The sequence below is a fragment of the Lynx rufus genome, unplaced genomic scaffold (genome assembly GCF_022079265.1).
Source record: "Lynx rufus isolate CCGP_SWC_20201006 ecotype Redwood Valley unplaced genomic scaffold, mLynRuf1.p SCAF_1, whole genome shotgun sequence".
NCBI lineage: Eukaryota > Metazoa > Chordata > Mammalia > Carnivora > Felidae > Lynx > Lynx rufus.
The window spans coordinates 157,835,759-157,863,165 of record NW_025814823.1 but is presented as its reverse complement, the minus strand read 5'-3'; the positions used below and the strand labels follow the sequence as shown (position 1 = coordinate 157,863,165).

The window sequence follows — 27,407 nt, the reverse complement described above, 5'->3', positions numbered from 1 at the left end:
GGGCAAGGATCGAAACTGAACAAATGTGGCAGCCAAACCTGTGCAATAGGAAAATAGGGAATGAAAAAAACCCATCTGCCAATTTATTGATCAAATTCACAAATATTTATTTAGGCCAACTGTGCAAAATGAAGCCTTCCTCCTCAAGAAGCTGAACAATCTCAGGGTGATTAGAAATGCATATGAGTAGGAAACTTCCCCTTAAGAAGCTAACAATTTAGTGCGAGAGTTAAAGTACAAGCAACATAAGTTTCAAAAATTAGGTAAGAGATGGGACTGGATGTTCTTTAAAGTACCTTCCAACTCTGGAAGTTTCTGTGAAACACTTTGTCTTGTCAGTTTTGGTTTGAAAAGTTAAAAAAGGTTCACATAAGCTAGTTACATTTATAAACCCAAACTCCAGGCTTCAAATAAGGAGAAATAAGCTCTGGCTTAGGTGTTTTAATTCTGCAACTGCAATACCAAGTTAGCAAATTTGATTCCCTTCTCATGTACAGAAAAAAACAATTTACACCATATTGTATTTGTTTGTATACTTGCTTTGAATCCACAAACTAGAAATGCTCTGTTTTAGCTACAAAGACAGAAGAAAGCCCTGTCCAAAATATATTTAAGCCATTGGTATGGACAGATGGAAATGATGCCATGCTAGGTCTACAGAATACTGATAGAGAATCTGAATTTTGATTGCTTATGTTTGATGAGATTTTCAAATTACTTTCAAAAGTAGGTCATAGGTGCCTGTCTGAATTAGAGGAAGATTCTCTAGGGATGCCTGCTATGTTTTAAGAAATCTCTCTTGGCCCACAGATGCCTTGTCCCCAGAAAGAAAAGAACCCTTACACAGGCAACAATTTCTACATTGTCTCCTATATGACCAGAATGGGGTGGAGCCACAGAATTTGATACCCCCTAGCTAACGTCAAGGGACCAATTAGTATATTCACAGTTAATTTAATGGGATCCTGACTAACATCATTAAGGGCACAGTAAGCAATAAATGATTATAAAGAACCTTGTGAAATTCCCTAGGTATCTATTCCTGGTCTACCTCCCTTATCTAATACTATCTGTGGAGGCACAGATGACCTGGAAATGGAAATTGTGTAACTAATAATTTCTAATTGAAAGAAATCTAACTTAAGTCTGTGTACACTGTTCATTGCATGTTATATCTTAGTTCACACCTGGGGAATCTAAACTAGTTAGTGCTAACCTCTTTGGAACTCTGACACTCAGTCATTAAGTTTCACAACACCTACTATGCTAAGTGAAATAGTATTTTAAAAATTCAGTTGAGGGACAATACTTTTTCCTAGGGGAATTTTGCAACTTCTTGAGAGATGACTCAGAGTACCAAATGGAGTGAGGTTGTTGTTAAAATGCAGATTCTTGACCACTCCCCAGACCTACTAAATCAAACCTTTGAGGGCTAGAGCCCAGGGACCTTAAGTTTTAACAAGTTCCCCAGGGGATTCTTTAGTACACTAAAGTTTGATAACTTCTGCCCTAGGGTATCACCGATCCAAAGCTAAAAATCACTTGTTACTACTACCAAATGTTATAAAATGTTCTACTTCTAGCATAACTTTGATTGGCTATAGAAAACCAGTACTTGTTAGTACTAGAAAAATTCCAGCCACAATTTGACTTTTCATATTTAGGTGCATGATTCAGCATATAGTATAGATGCAATACAGCACTGCTACAGAAATCTGAGCACCCTGTACAAGGCTGCAGTAACAGGCTCTCTTTCCCACTCCCTGCACACAACTGGTACCAGAATTGTTACCTCCCCAAATTAATCACTGTCTTTCTCTTTCATTATCATGTTCTCTCATATTCCCAAAAGTGAGGATAATGTTAATTTTAGGTAACTCATAAAAGCTAGTGCACTTTTCCCTTATCAGTATTTTGCCATTTATTTTTCTTTTATTGTTCTTTTCAGTGTATTTACTGATCAACTAGCACAAAAACTTGTCCCTATGGTTGCAAATTTCTTCAACCTCCTAACAAATATTCTGCTTTTAAATAATATTCTTAAGTTCATCTTAAGATGAAGTTCTTAAGAACTGACAAAATGACCCCCCAAAAATGTGAAGGCATGAAATTGGCTTCAGCATTCCAAGAGAAAAGCCATGTCCTCATGGTATGTGAGGTTATCCCTTAGGCACCTGAGAATTCTTTCACCAAATCCAAAATGTAACAAGACCTTGGGCAGAGAATGTTTTGCCTTTTGGAGAATATCAGAAGTCTAAAAGCTTATGTAACTATTAAAGAATTGGTAATGCAAGAACTTTTTTACAGAAGTTTCCATGCCTGTTTGTTTTTCAGGAAGAACTAACAGCTGGTTCAAACACTTGATGAAAACATTTATCTATCTAACTGAGCTCATACATACTCTGGAAACTGGAAGGTACCTGTTAAAAAATAAAAAGTTCAATTGCTGAGGCACCAGAAATCAAACCTCTTTCATAAAATTCTCTCAATCAGACATCATTCAGCCTGGCTCTATTAATGTCACTTCTCAAAAGGCAGAAATCTTAAATGGGATGAATCATGACAGCTGGTTTCTACCAACCGCCACTCCACCAGACAGGAAGCTGGCTGTCAATGGGGGTTAGGGTGTCTAGGCAGCTCAGGCTGGGTGGTGGGTTTGTAAGAGGAGGGGAAGCCCATCAGGGGAACTTCTGTAGATGAGCAGCATAGAAAATGGTTCTTTTTAAAAATTTGCAGTTTGATGGTGATGCAGAGAATGCTATAATTGAATACCATAGTCCACAGCTTTTTCTCTATCTAGGAAAGGGATATAAGAAGTATGACCACAGCCCATGCTGAATTTATAATGAATATGTAAACTGAATGAAGATAGTAGGAATAATCTATTTGTTTGGAAGAAAATTGAAAAGGAATTTGACTAGTGTGCTGCAGAGAACTTGTTTCTTTCTGCCAGAGATGGCTGAAAGCTAATTCTACTATAAAGCTATGATAAGGACATTGTGTGGTATTTAGCAAAAGGATAGACACATAGATCAATAAAGAATAGAGAGCCCAGAAATATAACCATATCATAAATACTATGATCAATTAATTTTGACATAGATGCAAAGGCAGTTCAATAGAGAAAAGATCATCTACTTTGTACAAATCTATACGCAAAAAAAAAAAAGGACCTAGACATATACCTCACATCTTACACAAAGATTAACTCAAAATGGGCTACAGACTTCAGTGTAAATGTAAAACTATAACACATTAGGGAAAATAGATGCAAAAAATTTTGTGACTTTTAGCTAGGCAGAGTTCTTAGATATAACACCAAAAGCACTACCCATAAAAAACTTATAAACTGGACTTCATCAAAATTAAAAAAAAAAAAATTGCCCTATAAAGACACATTTTGCTTTGCATAAGACACTTTTTTTTTAAGTTTATTTATTTTGAGAGAGAAAATGCTTATACATGAGCGGGGAAGGGGCAAAGAGGGAGGGAAAGAGAATCCCAAGCAGGCTTCGCGCTGTCAGTGCAGAGCCCTACACAGGGCTCAAACTCACAAACTGTGAGATCATGACTTGAGCAGAAATCCAGAGTCAGATGCTTAACTGACTGAGCCACCCAGGTCCCCCTGCTTAAGATGCTTTAAAAGAATTTAAAATATGCCACAGACCGGAGCAAAACATTTGCAAATCACCTGTCTGCCAAAGAACTTATATCCAGATTATATAAAGAATCTTCAGACCTCAACAATATGAAAACAAACAACCCGATTTTAAAAATGGACTAAATATTTGAAAAGACAATTCAGCAAAGAAGATATGAGGATGGTAAATAAGCACATGAAAAGATGCTCTACATCATTAGTCATTAGGGGAATTCAAGTTAAACCACGACGTGATACTAATATGGACCCTGTAGAATGACTAAAATTAAAACCAAAAGACTAACAATACCAAGTGCTGGTTAGTATGCAGAGAAACCTGAACTCAAATGCAAAACAGTACTGCCACTTTGGAAAACAGTTTGGCAGTTTCTTAAAAGGTAAATATACACTTACTATATGCAGTTAATTCCACTCTTAGGTATTTGCCCAAGAGAAGTAAGACTTATGTTGACATAAAAATCATTTGTGAATGTTTATAGTGGCTCTATTCCAAATCACCAAAAACTGAATATGATGCAAATAAATGTTCTTCAACTAGTGGCTAAAAACTGTGGAATATGCATACAATGAAATACTGATTAGTAAACAAAAAGGAACAAACTACAGATACATGCAACAACATGGATAAATCTCAAATGTATTATGCTAAGTGCAAAAAGTTACACTGAAACGGCTACATCTGTATGAGTCCATTCATACAACATTCTAGAGAAGCAAAACCATAGGGATAGAGAACACATCAGTGGTTGTCACAAGAGTCAAGAAGAAAAGTCTGACTACAAAGGAACAGCACGAGGGAGTTTTCTGGGGGTGACAGAACTGCCCTGCTTGTCAAATGTATTAAAAAAAGTAAATTTTACCATATGTAAATTAAAAATAAATTTTAAAGAGTTTATTCTGAACTAACACTTGAATACTTTACAGTAAACTTTCAGAGATATCTGTCATTGCAAACCAAAAAAACCCTCAAATTTTCTATTTTTAAAGTAAGTTTCCAATGGCATGTTTCTTTTTTGGCAAATATTAAAAAATAACATCTATCTGTTGAAACCTATATGTTTAGAGAGAGTATGTAAAACAAAAAAGGTTTTTTTTAATTTTTTTAATATTTATTTATGTATTTTTGAGAGAGAGAGAGAGAGAGAGAGAGAGAGAGAGAGAGAGAGAGAGACAGAGCATGAGCAGGGGAGGAGCAGAGAGAGAGGGAGACACAGAATCCGAAACAGGGTCCAGGCTCTGAGCTGTCAGCACAGAGCCCAACGCGGGGCTCGAACTCACAAACTGTGAGATCATGACCTGAGCCGAAGCCAGATGCTCAACTGACTGAGCCACCCAGGCGCACCCAAAAAAGGTTAATTTTTAAATCACAAAATAAAAACTTTTTTTTAAAGTTTCAGGACCCTAAAAATGAAGCAAAGATACTGACCAAGTGAAAATTACATAGGACAGACCTCTTCTTCCATGTACAATTTGTCAACATTTAACAAAGTTACATCATGCTGCTTAGCTTTCTATACTATTGAAGTTTGATACAATCCACTGACTGTAGTACCAGTATTTTCACCAGGAGTCAGAGTTATAACAAATCATTAACATTCTGGACAGTTGTTGTTTTTAAGAAATGTGAATATCCCTGTTAGAGGCTAAAACTCTTTGGCAGGTAAATCATATCATACCTTATACCTTTTACATTTTTTAATGTTGGCTCAATTGAGAAATCCTGAAGATAAATCACAATTCAAATACCCAGCATATTTAAATCACCTAAATCATTTTACACATAAGAGAAGTGATTTATTCAAGGTAAAGGTTAGAAGGACAGAATCAAAAACAGAGAGCAACTTATCTTATTAATTTTAATGGCCTTGCTTTCAAGATCACAAACACAAAACAAAAACATTTCTGTTAATAAGTTATCATTAAAATAATTTGCTCCGACAACTTAAAGGGGGCATTATCACTTTAAGTACAATGTACACCCAGCGAAATTTATTCAGTAAGTATGCGGCTACTACCAACAGCAATGACCTCTTACTAAATTCTTTTTGCAAATTATCACTTCAGCTTCACACTGTCATTATTCGACTGATAGTACTGTTTCACCTTCCAAATGATATATACAGCCACCTCTGATCATTGGTCGCCCTGCTTATTCTCTCCCCAATCATCTCATGTTCCCTGTACATTTCAGACCAATGTGACTTCAGGCTACCCCATTACTGCCTACAACACTTACTTTCTGTCATAATATATCTAATGGATAAAGTGTCCAAGGTCAACACATTCCCATGGGTGTACCCTAAATAAGCGCAATGCCTGAGAAGCACCTGTTAATTTCCTACCCTCTTTTTTTTTTTCCCCACTCCAAAATACATTTGAATGTAAAATGACTGAGAATGATGGTACTACTGGGAAAATCTTGGAAATATATACAGGGATACATACATATCGTAGGTATTAAATACTCCTGTCAGTAACAGTGGCCCACCATAGCCATGGTTCTCAATGTGAAAGAGGTGTACAGCCCTTATAGTAGGTGTAGTTTGGGTACACTCCCCTGTTCTTTTTCTTCTCCTCCTCTTTCCTCAAAACTTCCCTCAGAAGACTTGTCCAGTTCTATGACTCTTACTATTATTTCAGTGGGATTGACTCCGAGGCCTAAGGCCCACAATTCCAAATGTCTGAACATTTTCACTCATATATTGTACCACCACCTCTAACCTAAATCAGCTCCCCCTTCTGATTTCCTTATTTCTTTTCAAATCAATACTATCTTCTAGCAAACAAACTTGAAGCTACTACTTATTTTTGGTTCCTCATGCTCACTCACCTCTCATGCCCAAATAAAGCTGTCAAATCAGTCAACTCTGCCTTCAGAAAGTCTTTCATATCCTTCTTCTCATCTCTGTTCCCATTATCAATATCCTAGCATAGGCCTCATTACCTTTTGCCTTTCTAATTTAGCTTCCTTTTTCCAGTATTCCCCCATTCCAATTCATTAATCATACTGCTATCATCTGGATAGTCCTAACCTATGGATTAGAGTATATCACGATCTGGTCAGAAGATGCCAATGGTTCTGCATTGCTCACAGATAAAAGTCCATAGTACTTAATTCAATAATGAAAACTCTCTTCACAATCTGTCATCAACACATCTTTCTATCTGCATCTGTCACAACGGCTTTCATATGCCCTGTATATCAGTTAAACCAGATTACAGTCTTTCACCAAAACACCTTGTGATAGCAAACCAGTATTCTTAAGACCCCTAAATTCGGAATGTTTCAGGGGCACCTGGGTGGCTCAGTTGGTTAAGCGTCTGACTTCAGCTCCGGGCATGATCTCACGGTTTGTCAGTTCGAGCCCCACAATGGGCTCTGTGCTGACAGACCAGAGCCTGGAACTTGCTTCAGATTCTGTGTCTCCCTCTCTCTCTGTCCCTTCCCTGCTCACACTCTGTCTCTGTCTCTCAACAATAAATAAATGTTAAAAAAAAAAAAAATTAAAAAGAAAACAGGAGCCAGTATCTTAAAAAAAAAAAAAAAAAGGAATGTTTCAATAATCTCATTATCACAACTACAAATCTCTGATGTTCCAAAGCTAACTTTTCCATGAAGCTTTTCCCAACACCCAACACCAACACCTAAGCTGAATATGTTCTAGCAATCCAGAACTTCCTATACCACTGAATCAGTGCCTTTATGGTACTTCTCATCCAATAACACTCATCTTCATACTTTGCCCTGCTTTGTTTCTAATTTTGTAAATATTTTATCCTGTAAGGGTCATGTTGACTCTTAAATTTCCAAAATCCAAAGCAATGGCAAAAGCTCCCAAAATAGTAGGCCATAACAGATCAAAAGATCAAAGATGATAAATATGATACTTGATTAAAAACAAAATGGAATCAAGGAAGCCTGCAATTCTAATTCTTTAAGTAGAAACAAAAAGCCTTCTGAATTTATATGTGTGATATATTTATTCTGTGCTTTTCACCATAACATGTTCTAGAAACCAGGTCATAAAGTATCATTTTCCCATGGGAACAGTGATATTTTTGGGGATTGTGCTTTTCAACAAAGACTCATTATCAAATAAATCATAGATAGGAGCAACATTCAATAAAAACAAAGATATAACAACTGTAAACCTTTATAATTTAAAATTATAATATGAGCATTTTCAAATGGGTGTCCACATACTATGCATATTTATTATACTGAGGTTCTAATATATCACAAATTATCTATGCTGAACAAAAAAATAGAATTAGTTTTCATAAATCTCAGTAAAGTCAATATGCTAATTATAATGAACCTAAGATGAATTGATCACTTTATTTGCCATCTTACTATTTAATATGATATTTGATGTTTGTGTGTGGGGGGGTAGGTGACTCAAATGACTAGTTTTACTTTCTTTTTTTTTTTAATATATGAAATTTATTGTCAAATTGGTTTCCATACAACACCCAGTGCTCATCCCAAAAGATGCCCTCTTCAACTTAGTTTTACTTTCAAGACCAACAACAAAACCAACAGTGTCTCTGAGTCTCAGGTACCTCAAAGGTAAAATGAATATATAAAACAATGGCTACCTCACAGAATAGGGAGAGAATTCAAAAACACAATGGAACTTTGTTGTTTTTAAGCTGTAAAGTTCCATCAAGAATAAGCTATTATAGAAGGGCCTGACTGGCTCAATTGGTGGAGCATATGACTCTTGATGTCAGGGTTGTGAGTTTGAGTTTTGGGTGTAGACATTACTTAAAATCAAACTCTTAAAAAAATAAGCTATTATTAATTATCAATATTGTTCTTCATGTTGATGGCATCTGGCTCACTATTAGCATGTTTAAAAGTGAAAAGGTGAAGAGGTGTTTTGTCTCCTCTGGTCTTCCTACTTCCTCAGTTTATTCAGATATACATTTGTGTTCCTTTTTAGTACAAAACAACATGGAAACAATAAGAATTGTGAGGTCACTCTATCACCCTTCCCCTTTTCAGAACTTATTTGACACCTTTCAGGGCATCTTGAATTGCACTGAAAAGCCATAAAAACAACTCTTATGTGCAAGAAAGGGACACTTTGATCACTATAGTGTGCAATTCTATGGACAGGACATATTTCTCAATCAGTATGGGAGGGGAGAACTTTCCTCGTGTGCAGGAGAATTAACTCTGAGTCTTTTGCTTCCAAAGAACATACAACTTCCTTGAGACTGCTTTTCAAGTAGGAGAAGGCAAGCAACAAAGAGGGAAAGCAGTCCAAAGAAGTATTAGTGAATACCGATCATCGCCCTCTCAGAGTTTTGTCTTTGGTATATCTGGAAGATTGAGTGACAGCTCTGCCCACCTAGCCTTCTCTACTCAGCTCCACCAAGAAGGGATCTGAACTGGAGGGGAGGATAAAAGTGTGGTGAGGGGTACTTTCGTCACTCCCACATCACAACTTTTGAGAAGAACCCTACTGTCCTAAGAAAAGGAAAAGACTTTAGAGACTAAGAGAGTGTAGAGGTAGAAGTCTAGAGTTTAAATAGCTTCCCCCAGGATGAGGAAGGGCAAAGGCTGCCAATTCCAGGAAGACTACACCCCAAATCCCCTTTCAGCTCCTCTAGAAAGACCACACCTGGAGAAGGTTAGACTTGGTCCCCCAAAGTTGCCAGTCTCAGCAAGGTTCCCAGATGCGCATACCTTCCAGAAAATCAAACGGACCATCATCATATATATTTTGTGCCAAGCAGCAGTTAGAGTTTCAGTCTCCCTTTCTATAATTTCCATCAGTGCCACCCTCAACCCAACTGCCAAACAAATACACAATCTAAGTAAAACCAGTATGTTTGCTACATAAGCCCAGTTTCAATTCAGGTCATCTGGTTCCTTCCATCTAGATCATACCCAATAAACCCTTCCTGAAGGGAAATTTTTGAGCTTCTCATGAATTACGTCAGCAGTGATAGACATAGACCAGATAGTCTTCCCCATATATTCTGGGACCTTTGTAACACCTGTGGATTTATTGTTCTACCACACAGTGAGATGGGGGGGGGCGCTTAGAGCCAGATTTAGCAATGATGATGATGATGATAAGCAACACAATGTGACATTTCTTACACTTAAATGGAGTGGAGTAGAAAATAATCACATGTGATATAATAATTGTTTAGCTTAAAATCTGTGTTTAGGCAACAAATATTTATGTCTCTCCTGTAGGTATTTCACTTTCTCCATGAATATTTAGTGAATTTCTTTTAAAACCACAGAGCTCCTACTTCACTTGTGTCTAAGGATAGGAAGAGACTTTTTGCACAGAATTAGGGAAGTCCTTGAAAGGAGAGCAGTGTAATGGTAAAAGGTCAAACATAATGGGGACATGAGGCATCAAGGAGAGAGAATTCCAAGGGGAAGAAGTTCCACCTGGAAATTCTTCTTCCAGAGAGCTCCTCTGCTGTATTTCTATAAGGTTATGTGTTCTCTTTTCCTAACAGGAGCCCATGCATTATATTAAGACATTAGTAGGAATTGTTTTATAGGTACCTTAAAGAAACACTCACAAAACTACCAAGACAGGTATAAAAAAGAATGGCCTTGTGCACTGGAAATCATGAAAGCAAAGGTTGAAAACCAGAAAGCTGTGGGTTACCTGAGGCCCAAAGAGTTTTTTTAAATATTCACAAAATGTTTATGGAAAACTTCAGGTAGGTGCCAACAAGTAGAAATCAGAAAGCTCACATAAAAATCTGAGATTTTCAAGTTTTCTTTAAAAACTGGACAACACTGGGCCCCTTCATGTTCACCCTACAAAAATCAGCTGGACTAGGAAACTGCTAAACTCTTTCAACACCCCTAGCTCACCACAGTCCAGCACCTTCAGTCCCTGTGGCACTGTCTGGTCCACTTCATTTATCTTGTGAACCTAATAACACCTGAAGGCATCTGAACTGGTGATCTCAGCTCCAATAGAGAAGTAAGAAATGGTCATTAAATACATGGCGATCAGGAAAGAGGCATGGCCTGGCATTTCAAGACGAGCAAAGACTTTGATGTTCACAGTCCTATTTTCATTTTGAAAAAAAAAATTTTTTTTAATGTTTATCTTTGAGATAGAAAGTGACAGAGTGTGAGCAGGCAAGAGGTAGAGAGAGAGGGAGACACAGAATCCGAAGCAGGCTCCAGGCTCCAGGCTCTGAGCTGTCAGCACAGAACCCAACGAGGGGCTCAAACTCATGAATTGCAAGATCATGACCTGAGCCAAAGTCAGAAACTTAACCGACTGAGCCACCCAGGCACCCTGAACTTTTTCCATTTTGTACGCTAAATATAACAAATGAAGCAGGCCTTATATCAGTTTACTTCTTTTTGCCTTTTCTTTGCACTAAATTATCATATAATATTTATTTCTTCTCAGTTATTAATTCCAAAGAGGTACGTAGTGTATTTTTTTTTAATGTTTATTTATTTTTGACAGAGAGAGACACAGACCATGAGCAGGGGAGGGGCAGAGAGAGAGGGAGACACAGAATCCGAAGCAGGCTTCAGGCTCTGAGCTGTCAGCACAGAGCCTGATGCGGGGCTCGAACTCACAGACCGTGAGATCATGACCTGAGCGGAAGTCGGAGGCTCAACCGATTGAGCCACCCAGGCGCCCCAAAGAGCTACTTAGTGTATATAGTGACTAGAAAAGCCAATTCAGACCTACCTTTCCAGGTTTTAATAGGGTGCTTTTTAATAAACAAAATCTCAGTTTCCTCACTCATAATATGAATGTGTTCAACTAGAATTACCATTAAGATAATTTTTAGTTGGCCTCTCCCCATCTATACCAGGTCTTCTTATCTAGAATCTACTCACCCCTATAGAGGGATTCAAGTTCCACTGACTCCAGACTTCTTTCTTTGAATTTTTGAGCTGATCACCACCACCACCACCCAAATTAGCATTTACTAATTCTCAATTGCTTTGCTTTGAGTGCATTGGTCCATTTGCCAGATTTAGAGACAAAATTCCTTTAAATAAGACTATGCAGTTCAATTTTTAAATCCTCGACAGCATTTTACACTTAATTGGCCTTCAATAATTATTTGCTAATTATTTACTCTGAATGATACAGAAAATATCTATAAACTGGAAAACTTCCCAAAGAGCAACTTTTATCAGAGTCCCCCTCCCCCAAACCAATTACCCTTATCAGCTTGCCCATCTGATTCAGGTAAGCATAATGGTACTACACAATGAAGAGACACAGTACTAGATTACTGTATTACTTTGTACATGGTTATCGCTTCCTTCCTTATTTGAAAAGCTCAAAAGGGGAAAAATATAAACAAACAATAATTCACTAATAATAAGTGATAACATATTCCTGATATCTTAATAATATTACACAGTGAAATATTATGTTACCTACTAAATCGGGTATGAGAAAAATATTCCTACTGCAACAGAGGAAAAAAAAAAAATCAGTTACTGGTAAGGTGCTGCAGGTCAGACATTTGAAAACTACAGTGAAAATCACCCTTGATCTTCCACCACCTTCTGTGTGTCATCAGAAGTCCTGAGTAACAAGAGGCCAAGATGACATGTGGGCAGGGATTTACCCACTTTCACCAGAAAAGTATTGAGACACAGGTTCTCCTTGTTCTGGTCAAATCTCTCCCCCTCATTCCCCACCCCCTCCCCCAGATAATTAAGGTTTTAGATTTAGATATGTGGTCAGTCCTTCCCTAGTAAAGTAAAGTAAACATAAGAAAAGAATAATTCAAATACGAAATTATTTTCAGTGATTGCCTTAATTTCTCTATTCAATGAATTTAAGATAATTTACACTTTAGTAAACTGAATTAATAAATGTTAATTATGTCTTAACAGCTAGCAAATTCTAGTGGGTTGAAATTAAGTCAATTTTAAAAATGCTCTCCTGTGATGTAACCAACAGTTAATACAGATGTTTCCACTTAACCTATACTCTGTGGAAGGAGAATTAGTTCTGTAATTCATTTTACATACATTCAATTCTTGAAGGTCTGAATCAAAAGGCAATGTACCTTTAGGCTGGGGAAGGGATTAATTCAGGTGGGGGGTGGGGGGGTGGGGGATGAATCATGAAAAACTCCCACTTGGATCTTTCGGGAAAATCACAGCCCTATCCAATTTAAAAGGGTGGAAAAACTGTTTAACTGCCTATCAATTTTTCTGGGGAATCCCTATAAAACACAATAAGGTTTTACACTCTGATGGAAACAACAACCGTTATCAATTTTTTTAAAGTAAATTTTTTACACTGCCTTTTAACGGTTTGAATTCTTTCAATGGTTTGTTTTCATCTGGTGTTTCACATCACCCTGTTAATTCTTGCTCTCCGACAGGAAGCCTGTCAGTCTACCCAAACAGAGCCTGAAGAGGGCTCTGGATCAGGCTCTCTGCTTTAGCCACGCCTACACACGGAGCACCGCGAGGAACGGAAAAGTATGCCCAGCCTCCGCACACCCTCACACCACCAGCTCCTCTACTTAACCTCCAATTGCTTAAGCCCTAGCTAGGTTTTCCCACATCCCTGTGGAATAAAATGGGCAGAGTTCAAACAAAGCCGAAAAATGACAGCTGTAGATGTATCTTTTAATTTAGGTCAAGCCCAGGTCTAATTTAAATGGTCCTTTGAAAGGAGATACTCCAAATTCCATAAAAAGGCACAACCCTGTCCCTATGGCGACTTCCAGAGATACGGTATATGTTCCTCTGGGATAAGAACCCGGCATAAACTGGGCAAGAACTAGAAGTTCAATTTTCTATAGTATTGTGCCCACCACACCAGACACTTAAGTCTTTAGGCATGGTGTTGTAATTAAGGTGCTACATATATTCTAGCACAACTCCTAAAGCCTAGGGTCGATTCACTAATTTCAAGGTTAGGGTGAAATGAAGAAGGGCGTTCTCCTCAATTCCATCTGCTCAACGGCACTAAACTGAGTTTTCAGAACATGCTTTCCAGTGACCCCGCCTACTTTGTTCTCCCTCACAGGCACAAACCCAGCTCCACAAGTTTCCGCAACCGTCGGGGGACGAAGTCCTTACTTGGCCACACATTTGGGGTGGGGGTCTTCCTCTTCAAGGACCACTCGGGGAGGAAGAGATTCCCCTACTCCCCCGACTCTCCACTACCACCTCCTAAGGGGCGGGGCTCCGACTCTAGGTTACCAGGCCAGGCAAAGTGAATACCCAATTAACAAGGGATCCCCGAAGGCAGCCTGACCAATAGCGGCCGGCGAGCCAAGAGGTCCAAATGTGACGTCACATGTGATTAAATTGGCGCGTCACCTTGACGTCAGCCGCTCACCTCGGACGTCCCGTCCCGGGAGCAAAACTCCAGCGACTTTGGGCCCCGCCCCCGTGAGAGTGGAGGACGGCCAATGAAGGAGGTTCTGTGAGGAAACAAGGCCAATGAGACGAGCCCGGGGCGGGGCGCGGGCCGGAGGGTGGGGCGGGTGGCGGCGGTGGCAGCCGGAGGTCTGGCTGCGCGCAGTATATGACAGTACGTCAGCAGCGGGATGGCCGTAGCTGTGGCGGCGGCTGCAGAAGCCCTAGCAGCCGCGGCCGCAGTGGAGGCTAGAGCCCGAGCGGCGTCGGCGTCCGCACCCCTGGGAGTTTAAGATGGCGGCAGGGGGGGCGGCGGGCCTGCGGGAGGAGCAGCGTTATGGGCTGTCGTGCGGACGGCTGGGACAAGACAACATCACCGTACTGCATGTGAAGCTCACCGAGACGGCGATCCGGGCGCTCGAGACCTACCAGAGCCACAAGGTGAGCGGGTCGGCCGGCCAACCGGCAGGGCTGAGGAAGCGAGAGGGCGCCCGTCGCCTCCCGGTGGCGCCACCCTGGGCTCCGAGCAACCGGCGCGGGGCCGCGGAGCAGTGGCTCGCCTCAGCTGCCGTCAGCGTCCGCGGCGGCAGGCTGGGCAGGGCCGGGTAGGGTCGCTGACGCCGCTGTCCCGGGTCGGCCGAGAGCCGGAGCGTTGGGAGACGGGCAGGCGGGCGGCCCCTGGCGGCAGGGCCGAGGCAGCCGCAGCCTCGGCTCGGCTGCGCGGCTGCTGCGGGACTTTCCGACGGCGCCCGCGGGTTTCCTGGCGTTTTCTGTCCCATTGAGGAAGGGAAGCACCAAAGAGACACGGGAGATGACTACGCTGTCTGTGGCGGGGGAGGGGGAGCGGGTGCGGCGTACCAGTAACGAACTCCGAAGTACTGAGGGCATAAGCCGTCAGCGTTTGGGTGTTAACACAAAAACACCGCGGATCCGCAGAGACTCGGACACAGCAGCTCCGCATATGGAGATGGGACACACCTTGTACTCGCAAGGACTTGAGGACACAAACACACCCTGAGGGAGGGGGCACACCACGTAGTCCCAAAGGACGGGACACGACACCCCGCCTACGGGGGGTAAAGGGAAGTCACACCTTGCACTCCCAGGAACTCGGGGACACGGGCGCTTCACCTTCCCAAAGAGGGACCAACGCCGTGTACGAGGGAGCCACACACACACAGCGCTCACCCAGGAACAAGACAAAGGTTCGCGGAGGCTCTTCGTACCCAAAAGACACGCTGGTGTCGGGTTGACTCCCGGCGATAGGAAAGTGGATCGAGGGTGAGGGTGGGGGAAAGGTACATTGTACCCTGGGCAGAGACCCCTGTCTCGCTCCCCACACCGCGTTGGGTAGAGATACCCGTTTACACACGGAACTCGAGTACAGCTAGGGTTCACGTAGACGCACACACACCGCAATTGGGGAGTACAAACCAGAAACGCGTTTTCTTGTTAGGGCGGAGGGGGAAAAGTGGGAGAGAGACACGGAATAGACGTGCCACAACCCAGGGTGCATAGGGAAGCCGTTTATGGGCATGCAGTACTGTGTGTGGAAGTATAAAAGGAAGGATATACGATATGAGAGATGGATAACATTTAGTCTGAGGGGAGGGACAATCGGAGGGAAATGTAACCCACAGGGCATACTGACAAATAGCCCACTTCATACCAAGGAAACCTGCTTCAGTTAACTGAAACAGTCACAGAGGGCCAGAGGGACACCCGGACGCATATAGTTATTCAGATAAAAGTGGAGAACAGAATTAACATCTGTTGAGCTCCCACTAAATACATAGAAGGAATACACAGAAGGAATTTGGAAAGCAGAGCTTTTGGAAGCAGAACTGCAAGGGAGGTGTGAACCCTGTGGTTCAGTGGGAGCTTGTGAAGCTGGGCAAGGGGACGCTCATCTTCAGAGAAGCCCCCTACACATGGGTGCATGCAGGGGGAAGCACACAGTTGTGAACAGCTTGGGAAGTGCATGAACTCTTGGTAGTATAGGTGTGAACAGTAGAGACTCAAAGAGGTGAGCTTGCTCAGGAAGGCACTGACAGAACTGAGTGGTTACATGGATGTACACTTCAGGGCCCATGTGTTATCCACCAGAGAAGTGTACGGTGAAAAACACTCAGACTGAGGAGGGGAGGGAAGGGTGCATGTAGGGGGCAGGGGGGAGTACCTTTCTACACACTGTGAAATCCTAGGGAAAAAGAGTCTCATTTGTGGCTGGGAAGATAGTTGCAGCCCGTAATAGGAATGCAAGGAGATAAAAGAAATACAAAACTGCATATGTCAATAACTGCTTCCAGACTGGTATACCTGTAAGGAAAGACCACCAACTAGCATGGAGTAGGAGGCCCATATGGGGGGAAGCCAGATAGGCAAGCAGAGGGACAGAGGCAGACAATGGAGAGAAACTCAGCCCTGCAAGATGGAGAGATAAGCTTGCCAGTTCCAAAGGGAGGGCGTGGGAAGGAACGGCACAGGGAAGAAGGTAGGTCAGGGGTGTAAAGAGAAAAACACATAGGCTGAAGAGGAAGAAGCCAGCAGGAGAAGGCCAACTTCCAGTCAAAAAAAAGACTGACACATAGAGGGTAGGGAGATTCATCTATGAGGACAGTAGGCCACCATCCACCTTGGGGGAACAATAGGGAAATTGTACAGTTGATTACAGCAAGATTGACAGACTCTGTACACTTGGTAGGGAAGAGATGGATGAGGAGAGCGACACCGGGAAAGGATGGTGCTCAGCAATGTGAGGTGCCAGAGGCTTCCAGTGTTCAATGATCTGCATGACTGCTGGGGCCCAGGAAGGGAGTGTTTTTTCTACCTTCATTTCTGCCTCCTACACCTTAGTGTTTACATGCATGGGATTAAGGTTGGAGTCCTTTGACCCCAGAAACCCTCACATTTATATACCAGTGTCTTCCAAGAAACAGGAAATCAAAAATTCTCTCGGGACCCACCACTTAGTTCTTGATTTTTTTTTTTTCTTTTTACTTTTTATAGTCAAAGGTATGGAAGTCAATTACTTTTTCTGCTGCTAACTACTTCAATTGCCATTTACTATTGCTCTCTTTTTTCCATCTCTGTGCATGCAGATTAATGGGTCTGATCAATATGTACAGGAGCAGAGAAGGGAGACGGAGAACACTTTTTCAAGTACTTCTGCCTTTCTGAGGTTAGAGCCAGGCAGATTGAGTTAGTCCTGGTAATCCTTTTCTCCTGAAGGGCTGGTGGTGGAAGCAGTAGCATGCAAGGAGAGGGGGAAGAAATAAACTGACTTGGCCTTTGCAATTGGACACTGCCTTGTTTCTGACTTAACCAGCTTCTGTCCGAGGCCTCACTGTCATTTCAGCTACAAATACTTTGTAAGGGGCTTGGAAAAGCAGGAATCGGGGTAAGAATGTTAATCCCAGGTGGTTGAAAAGTGGGAAGAGACTGAAGATAAAGAAATGAGGGACCCTTCAGGTGACTACACTGTTGGTACTTACTGCAGGATCCTCTGGTATGTTCAGCCAGGTCTCCTACAAATGTGTTCTCATGACCTTCCTCCACGCTAGGCCAGACCAGGGCTCCCCCATCAGGGAGTTGCTGGCAGTAGGCATCTGGCTGGACTTTTATCTAACAGTAGGAGGATAAATTACTTGGTCTTTATACCTTACATCCATATCAGAAGTGGGGCTCATGACTCGAAATTGTAGCAGCTGTTTCGAAATATGTTGACACTTGTTGGCTAAGTGAGAAGTTGTTTCTGGTGATCAAGCCAATTCCTTCTGGGGGGAAAATTGCTTTCATTTTCATATAAAACTGTGCCCACCATTTTTGTGCTCAGATAGGAGGATGCTCAGTGCTTGACAAGTGGCCTCCAAGTGGCTTTGGCCTGTGCAAGGTTATGACTATTAGTCCTCCTCTTCTAATGACTTTCCAAGAGCCAGAAATTTCAACAATTTCCTAAATTAAGCATCAGAAAGTTATTTTTATCCAAATTATTTTGCACACTAGATTTACTCTTACAAATTAAACCACTTGACCTAAGACTTCAGAGAAGTAAATTCATGGATTTTAGTAAACTATGATTTAAGCAGAATACAGAAGTTCTTTAGATATAATTGAATTGAATAAGTATATGAAATTGTTAGGGTGCATGGAAACAATCTTCGATTGGGAACAATTCCTCACTGTTTCAAAAGACAATCAAATGTAATTGACTATCATTATTCAAGTTTTCTATTTTTAGAGAAATGAAAAATGCTAACTTGAGAATCTTTCAAAACAGGGACTGGAGTCAGGGAGAGAGACACTGAATCTAGCGATGGGAGTTTTAGTTGGAGTAAATATCTCCTAGAAGTTGTTTTCCACTAAGTGTGAAACAGTTTCAAAATGATTGTTTATTTAAAAATGTTAAAAAGAAAGAAAATTTAGGCATACTAATACAGATATCTAGGATATATTGCAAAGGTACTTTTTTTTAACTGTAGATTGTTTTAAGTGAGAGGAAAGTTACTAAATAAAGTCACATATTACCACTTTATAATCATTCTAAATTGATGTTTCTGATTACATGGTTTGTGTAAGCACTACATATTTTAAGTGGACATATATTATTGTAATTACATATTTCTCCAAAATGTATCCTAAAACTGCATTTAGAATTAAAATCCCAAATTTTAAATATATTTTAGCTAATTCAGTAATGTGTAGCTGTCCTATGCTGACATTTATAGTAACAAAAATCTTATCAAAATATTCTTATCAGATTCTGTCATTGCTGAGCCTGTCAGTTTATTTTTTTAAAATGTTTATTCAAAATTTCAAAGATGGTGGCTCAAATAATATCATCATGTTTACCTAACTATTACATAAAGTCTTGCATAGATGTTTTTGGGGGCAAGGGTTCTTCATGCTTTGTGCTTAAAGATAAGAAAGCAGAAGTGTTTGAGAAGGATTCTGTTAACACAGTCTCTTGTCAACTCTAATTATTGGCTTTAAAAGAATTTTCCTTCTTTGGTAAGTGTCTTCTAGGAAAATGATAGTATTTTGAAAATGTGTACAAATACACTTACATTTAATTTTGCATGAGGAACTCAGTCTCTCTCAGTATTACCAGATATTATTATTGCCAGTCAAAGCATAAAGCCTAATTCAAATCTCCAAAGTTACTGTCCTTCACAATTGCTCCCTTTAGATCAAGCATTACTTGATCTTTTAAAATCACTAATTCTATAGGTCATGAGGTAGGTGATTTTCTCTCCTAGCCTATCTTTCTACCAGGTGAAATTTTTAGCATTTGATTCATTGTGATTTAAGGCAAAGAAAAAACTTATACCTTCTTCCTTATTCATTTTTCTTCCTGTCCTCAAACAGTTTTGAGTATGTGTGTATGTATTCAGTAATCTTCCTTATAAATATAGAAGACACTGTTCTTAAAGCACTGCTCAAGCATCCAGAACTGCCAGCACAAACTGCCACTGCCATTGGACATGTTTATTAACTAAAACAAAGAGGTTTGCATTATCAGATTCCTCTTCTTGCACTTTTATGTGTAGCCAGATTTTAAGATGTTAATCTGGGCACCTGGGTGGCTCAGTAAATTAAGCGTCCGACTTCAGTTCAAGTCATGATCTCACAGTTTCTGAGTTTCCAGTCCCTCATTGGGCTCTGACAGCTCACAGCTTGGAGCCTGCTTTACATTCTGTGTCTGCCTCTCTCCTTGCCCCTCCCCTACTCACACTCTTGTCTCTCAAAAAAAAAAAAAAAAAAGAAGAAGAAAAAGAAAAAGAAAACATTAAAAAAAAAAAAAGTTAAGGGCTGGGTGGCTCAGTTGGCTAAGCTTCCAACTTCTGCTCAGGTCAGGATCTCACAGTTCGTGAGTTTGAGCCGGCATCTGGCTCTGTGCTGATAGCTCAGAGACTGGAGCCTGATTTGGATTCTGTGTCTCCCTCTCTCTGTACTTCCCCCCACCCCAACCCCACGCGCGCACATGCGCGCTCGCTCTCTCTCAAGAAAACATTAAAAAGAAAAAAAGATTTAAAAAAAAAGTTAATCTTACTTTTAACTTAGACCCATCCTCAGGATAAACTTGATTTTAAAGTGCTTTTTATCCAGTAAAGTCAAATTTGTACCTCATGTTCCGGTGTTTAAAACATTTATTCAAATGATCAGGTACTCAGTGCAAAGAAGGGTGCTCTTCCCTGTGGAAAGCAGTAGCCAGATTGCCTAAAATGATAGACAGGGAACTTTGGCACCAGAATTGGGAGGAGAAAGAAAGAACATATGTGAAGGATTGGAACATGTTCAAGAAAAGAGTTTAAAAGGAAAGGGGTGTAGAATTCTTGGAATGATTTACAGGAAAGCTTATGGAAGACAATCACCAGATCCAGCCTTTCCATTTGTTCCATTTGCACTTCTAAAAAAACTATGAAAGCTATGCTCATAATGCTTACTAGGTAATTTGTGATTAAATCAGGAAAATTAGAATTTCAGCCTAACCAATGCTAGGTCATTTTTAACAATTTGCAGTGACCACAGAGAGGCTCAGGAGCCTGGCACTGGTGTCCAGTCAATGTATTTGCCCACTTGGGCCAAATGTATTTAGAGTATTTGAGAAGATGTTCCTAAAATGTGATGATATGGGCATTTCTGCATTTAAAATCAACTAAGTTTTAGAATAAAGAAAACAGTGTGTATATAACCCCACATTTGACTCTCTTGCTTACCTCAGATCCATACTACATTTTCCATGACTTAATGCAAAAATGTAGAAAAGCAGGTCTGGAGTACAATACAGTAAATTGATGGCTGTATCTCCACAGCCAAGTTGAAGCTGAAAAAAAAAAAAGATATAACTCAGGTCAAATTTACCAAGGAGAATTGCTCTTTCTTTTCTTTTGCTCTCTCGCCTTCCTTCCAATTTATCTACCCATCTATAATTTCTGTCATGGCATTATGGCCCTTGAGAGCCATGTGAAACCTGTAGGAAAAACTGGTTTAAGAGCCTCCACAATACTTTGCCAGCAAAGGCCAAACTAGCATTTCCATGGCTGGCAGTTTAATATAGGACATAAAAAGAGAGAATCTTATTAATTAGGCTATATGCTCCTTAAAGATTCATGAGTCCTATTAAGCACCTTGAATTGAACTCTACAGTCAGAGCATTTGACTACCAGTTATATAGTAACCAGATTGTTAGACAAATGGCCTAAGTTTTTCTTATTGATGATCTTACTTATTATTGGTCTAAAAAACATCCTCAGGTCTTAAAGGATTTTAGCAAGGCAGGGACTAGATGGGGGACCATATCTCCAGCAGAGGGAATGACACAGGCAAAGAAAGGACAGCAGTAGAAAAGCTAGGGTAGGGTGTGGGAGTCCCAAGGAATACTGTGTTCCACTTAACCCGAAGTTAATATAGGAGAAAAATATAGTTGGATTTAAGAGAGGAAAGGGAGATTGGAGCAGGTTAAATTTTATTCTGTCAACACTAACGAGACACTGAGTAGAAATCTAAAGTGTTTTGAAGGTGTGTTTTAGGATTATTCTGTCCTCAGTGTTACATGATGAATATAAAATGAATCAGGAAGGAAATAGACAAATTAGGAGGAATTATGTGGTCCAGGTGAGAGATGATTGGAGTCTAAAGTAGGATGCTTGTGGGAGACATTAGAGATGAATTGAATCTATAGACTTTTAACATATTTTAAAGAAATAGGATTGAATTGAGATTTCTAGCCATCATCACCAGAGGTATTCTTAGTAGAAAAAGGGGAAATCAGAAGCAGTTGGGTGAGTGGGTTGGGCACAGGGGCCATAAATATGATGAGTACCATTTTAGTGAACATTCATTCAGTCTCTTGTTTGTTGACCAAGAGACTTAGATTTGATTAGGTGTTTTATATTTGAGAAGTATATTTGGGGGTTTGAGGCTAGACTAGAACAATGCCATATTGTTTATATGTCTCCTATAAACTCTGACATTTGGATGGAAATTTGGATGACAATGGGATTGGTGATATTCGGGAGGAAGGTGAAAGTGTTAATTGGAAGAAATTTTGGTTTTGAGAAGGGATTTTTTGTTTATAATTTTGTATTTATATTTTGTTTGCATTTCCTTTATTTAATAACCTTCTCTATTAATTGCACTTAGACAATCATCAAGCACAGATAATATGAAAATAGAATTTGATTATAACCTGAAGATCATACCTTCTCTGGTTTCTGTCTTTAGTGATTATTGAAACATTAAGAAACTGTGTATAAAGTACCTGGATTTACTTTTCAATCATCATTTTGAAATGATTCTGAAGGCCTTGAGTCAGTGTCTTCACTTCTTCCAGATTGTCTCCATTTCTGTTTTGGTGCTTTGATGCTCTTCTTTTTTGTTGTTGTTGTCATTGTGGAAAAACAAAACAAAAAATAATCCTTACTACATAAAGCTTTCCTTATACCTATACATTGTAATGGATTAGGTATGGGTGCTTAGTTCATGGTTCATGGAGGTAATCTTGTCTAGAGGACTTTTCCCCTCAACAGTGAGCTTATTCAAAGGTGAAGCCAGGCTTAAACTTTTGATAAGATTCACTGAGATACTTCAGGATCTAGATAGGCTTATCTGGAAAGTTAAGTGTTAGCATATTTAAAAAAACTTTTTTAATGTTTATTTTTGTTTTTGAGAGAGAGAGATACAGAGTACAAGCAGGGGAGGGGCAGAGAGAGAGGGAGACACAGAATCCAAAGCAGGCTTCAGGCTCTGAGCTGTCAGCACAGAGCCGGACTTGGGGCTCGAACTCACAAATCATGAGATCATGACTTGAGCCAAAGTCGGAAGCTCAACCCACTGAGCCACCCAGGCACCCCCAAGTGTTAGCCTATTTTAAAATAACTTATACTTAGTATCATTGTTTTTGGTTTCCATTATCAGAAACCATGATGTCTCAGAGAAACAGAAAATATATCCATATAGTAGAAACTTAGTTGAGTGTCTTAAGTTTTTTTTAATAAAAGATTAAGAGATAGGAGTCCGAATTATAATTACCAAATTTTTTTTATTCATTTAGCAAACACTTTAAATGTTAAGACATGTGCCAGGCACACAACTACACAGTGAGGATATAAAGCCAAGTAAGTCCTTGATGGTCCTTGCCTTCAAGAAAGTGCTTGTGCTTTAGTAGAAACAGACAGACATGTGAAAAAATAACTGCAATAAAGTCTGTGTTTAAGGGAACACCTAAAGAGAGAAGGATGATGTTTAAGGATGTATCTGAAAAGCAGTGTCTGCTCCTTTACCTCCCATCACTTTGGGTTGTCTCCACCACACCTGTAAGATTACACCTGACTAGGTCCCTTGTTGCTCAGATCAGTGGACATCTCTCTGTTCTTCCCTTACCTGACCTCAGCAGCATTCCATCCTGTTAACCACTCCTTCCTGTTATGAAACTGATTTACCGCCCTGCCCATTCTTAGTCTCAGCTGGCCATCCCCTGTTTGACTGGTCTTTGAATGTTGGAGATCCCAGCTTCCTCCTCTTTATCTATTCATTCTCTATAGGTGACCTCATCTAGTCCTATAGATTTAAATGTCATCCATATGTTAATGACTTCCAAATATTTATCTCCAGCTCTGACCTTCCTCCAACTCCAGGCACTTACTTCCAACACCTCATCTCCTTATCAAAGTTTAAGACACATCTCAAATTTAACAAATCCAAACACAGTTCTTGCTTTCACTCCTCAAACCTACATCTTCAGAAGTGTTCCCCATGTCAGTAAGTGGCAGCACCTGTCACCAGTTGCCTAGTAATCAACTAATAATCCTTGATTTCTCTTCTCATTTCTGGGCTTATTTGATTCATCAACAAGTCCTATAAATCTCCAAACTTTCAAAAGTTAACCCCATCCTTCACCACTACTCTAGTCTCAGCCACCGTGCTCTCTTAGGACCAATACCATGGACTTCCAACCAGCCCCCAAGTATCCATTCTTACCCCCATAGTCCATCCTACACACAGCAGCCAGAGTGATCTTTTGATTTTTTTTATTTAAAAAAAAATTTTTTTTCAACGTTTTTTATTTATTTTTGGGACAGAGAGAGACAGAGCATGAACGGGGGAGGGGCAGACAGAGAGGGAGACACAGAATCGGAAACAGGCTCCAGGCTCCGAGCCATCAGCCCAGAGCCTGACGCGGGGCTCGAACTCACGGACCGCGAGATCCTGACCTGGCTGAAGTCGGACGCTTAACGACTGCGCCACCCAGGCGCCCCCAGAGTGATCTTTTTAGAACATTAAGTATGCGTGCACCTGGGTGGCTTGGTTAAGCGTCCAACTCTTGATTCTCTTGATTTTGTCCCAGGTCATGATCTCATAGTTGTGAGATCCAGGCTCTGTGCTGGGGGTGGAGTGGAGCTTTCTGAAAATATTCCCTCTCTTCCTCTCCCTCTCCCTCTCTCTCCCGGCCCTCTTCCACTTACTCATCCTCTCAAAAAAAAAAAAAAAAAAAACAACAACAACATTAAATATGAAAATGTAGTTTCCTGATTTCAAGCCTTCTTAGGGCTCCCTTTGTTTTGGATGTTTTATTTGGATGTTTTGGATGGTTTATTTTATAAATTTCTAGTACTTTAAAAATAATCTCAGTCTTCCCTCCCAAGTTTATTTTATTGCTTCTGCTTAGACTTAATGTTCTAGAGATCATGATCCCAAGGAAGAAATCTTCAGTTGCATTTATAGTCAGATTTGACACGTAAGCTTTTTATATAATCACAAAGCCTACATCAGACTTTCTTGGAAAAAGATAATGGGATATTATGCTTCAAGTATTGGTGTTTTAAAGGCTGGTTACAGTAACTAACTTTTTAACTGGTTCTTCAGTTTAGATTTGCCTTCTATGTTTCTTTAATAACTGTTTGAAATAGTAAAATATAAGATATATATTTTTAATTTGGCCTGCACCAGATAACTACAGTTTTCCAGAAGCTATCTTTAAAAACAAGGATTGTGTTCACTAGTTTAGGTTTTGACCTCTTCTCATTACTGTTTTGACAATCCTTTTATATTTCATTCTTTTCAATGCTATAATGACCAGAAATAAATTATTCTTTATTGCACATGCACTTTAATCTTGTTCTTCCAGATCTGCAGAGAGGTTTCTCATATGTGTTAGGTTGGATTGACTCACCAAGCAAAATACTAGATTTTGTGAAGCCTGGTGACTCTTTTTTAGCATCTAATAAAATATTGGGGGCAAAGAAGGAGATAATGTTTATTTAAGGTAGCTTTGAATTATCAGTAAATTTTACATTCATGGTATCTTTCTAAACATTACCAGCTTTTGACAAGCGCTAACTATATTGGATTTCTTCAGGGTCAAGTGTTTGATTTCCTGCACTGTTTCCTGCTTTAGCTCCAGTTTTCTTTCTTCTTCTGTCCCCACGTAGATATATATTTTTTTTAATTACAGTGGTTAAAATATAATTATTAGAGTCTTTGGTTTCTCTGTAAGGTGATGTTTTAAAGAACAGAATAAAATGACTTTCTAAATGAAAAAAAAAAAAAGTTCTTAAAATGGTGTAGTACCTCTTTTAGGAAAGAAAAATGATCTTTTATATAAATTATATCCCAGGAAAAATCACAAATACATTTTCTTATTTACTTGCATAAGTGACAACAAATTCAAGTACTTGGTATTTTCCTTAAGCTGTAGTACAAAACTAATAATCTATCAGTGCTTATCAGTTATTATCAATTCTTAATTTTCTAACTTTTAGATGTTTCACATTTTATGTAACCATTGTTAAGAAGTGGCAAGAGATGGGGCGCCTGGGTGGCGCAGTCGGTTGGGCGTCCGACTTCAGCCAGGTCACGATCTCGCGGTCCGTGAGTTCGAGCCCCGCGTCGGGCTCTGGGCTGATGGCTCAGAGCTTGGAGCCTGCTTCCGATTCTGTGTCTCCCTCTCTCTCTGCGCCTCCCCCGTTCATGCTCTGTCTCTCTCTGTCCCAAAAATAAATAAACGTTGAAAAAAAAAAATTAAAAAAAAAAAAAAAAAAAGAAGTGGCAAGAGAGGCTACTGTATAAAGTGGTAGGTAAGAGCACATTTCTTAAATTGAGACTGGCCAGTATTTGAGTCCCAGGCCACTCACTAGCTATGTAACCTTTGGTAATTCATAGGACTTAACTGAGAATTGGAAATAATAGTATCTACCCCACAAAAGTATTCTTAGAATTCCTGATGATGGTAGTAAAAATGATTATAGTGACTGACACATTTTAAGCACTAAATAAACAGTAACTAAGTAGGTATAAGCAATTCCACTTAAAATATCACTTGACACCATTTCTAGAAAGTTTTCTGGTTTGGGCAAAGTTCCGAAATTACATTTGACTTTTGAATCTTTTTGCACTATCTTTATCATGACTTATAATGCACCTTAGGCACTCAGATAAATACCAAGTATTTAATAAATGTCTGTTGATTGCTAAAAAGTTGAAGTTAACTTTCAGTTAAGTCAGAGACCCACAATGGGTTCAGAAAGAAAGCTGGAGATGTTTCAAGTAGACATCTAACCCAGGGGAATAGAGTTAGGTCTCTATAATGTGTTTCTTAGAGAAATCACTCTTTTCTAGGCCCAGAATGCTATTTGTTATGTTTGCATATTCACAAAACCAACAGTGGTTGATAGAGTAAAAGTAACCATAGATTTAGTTTGTCTATGTCAATAAGCAATATATAAAAAATGAAGAGATAGTTATAACAACTTTTATAGGATAAAAAACTTTGTTTTATGCAACTCCAAAAAACCTTAGCTTTATTCCTTCTCTCCCACCCTCTAAGTATCATGTCAGAAATGAATATTATGCAGCAAATTAAGGTTCCTTAATAAAATTACTTAGGAAATTACATATTACTGTTATAGACCTGATATATTGTGAGGAATAGTTTCTGGATATAAATGGGCATAGATTTCTTTGGTCACAGAGAAGTTTTTGTTTCACTAGAATTGGCTTGTAATGGGCAGATATCAAGAGTATAACCAAACTTCTGAGCATTTTAGTGTTGCCTACACTCTAGTCTATGCTTAAGAACGTCCTACATTTCCTATGAAGTACAGAAGATTAATTCAAGGGGCTGTAAAAACAGTGAAACAACTACGAGTTTAACAAAACCTTTTGACTACAAAACACCACCTTTATGAGATTGTTGAACCATTTGTCTAAAGGAGTTTCCCTAACCAGTTTCAGTCTATGTTGTTTCTTGACTGGGTGAAGATACCAGATCACTTTCTTACTTATAGCTCAACCACTATTCAATTAAACTCTAGAGTTACTTGATTTTCAAATGAGCTACTTGGTGTGTATATCTAATAAAAGCTAAAAATCAAAAGTTGAAGCCCTTATTGA

The 27,407-nt window shown here is 39.7% G+C and overlaps 1 protein-coding gene across 1 annotated transcript in view; it reads left to right on the top strand.

Annotated features, from left to right (window-relative positions):
• Positions 1 to 14,196: 14,196 nt before the first annotated feature.
• The window catches only part of ELL2 (elongation factor for RNA polymerase II 2), a 71,754-nt gene continuing 58,543 nt past the window's right edge, over positions 14,197 to 27,407 (top strand). The window contains exon 1 of the mRNA XM_047089356.1: positions 14,197 to 14,456. Coding sequence (XP_046945312.1) covers positions 14,310 to 14,456 — 147 coding nt within the window. The 5' untranslated portion in view covers positions 14,197 to 14,309. The remainder of the gene's footprint in view (positions 14,457 to 27,407) is intronic.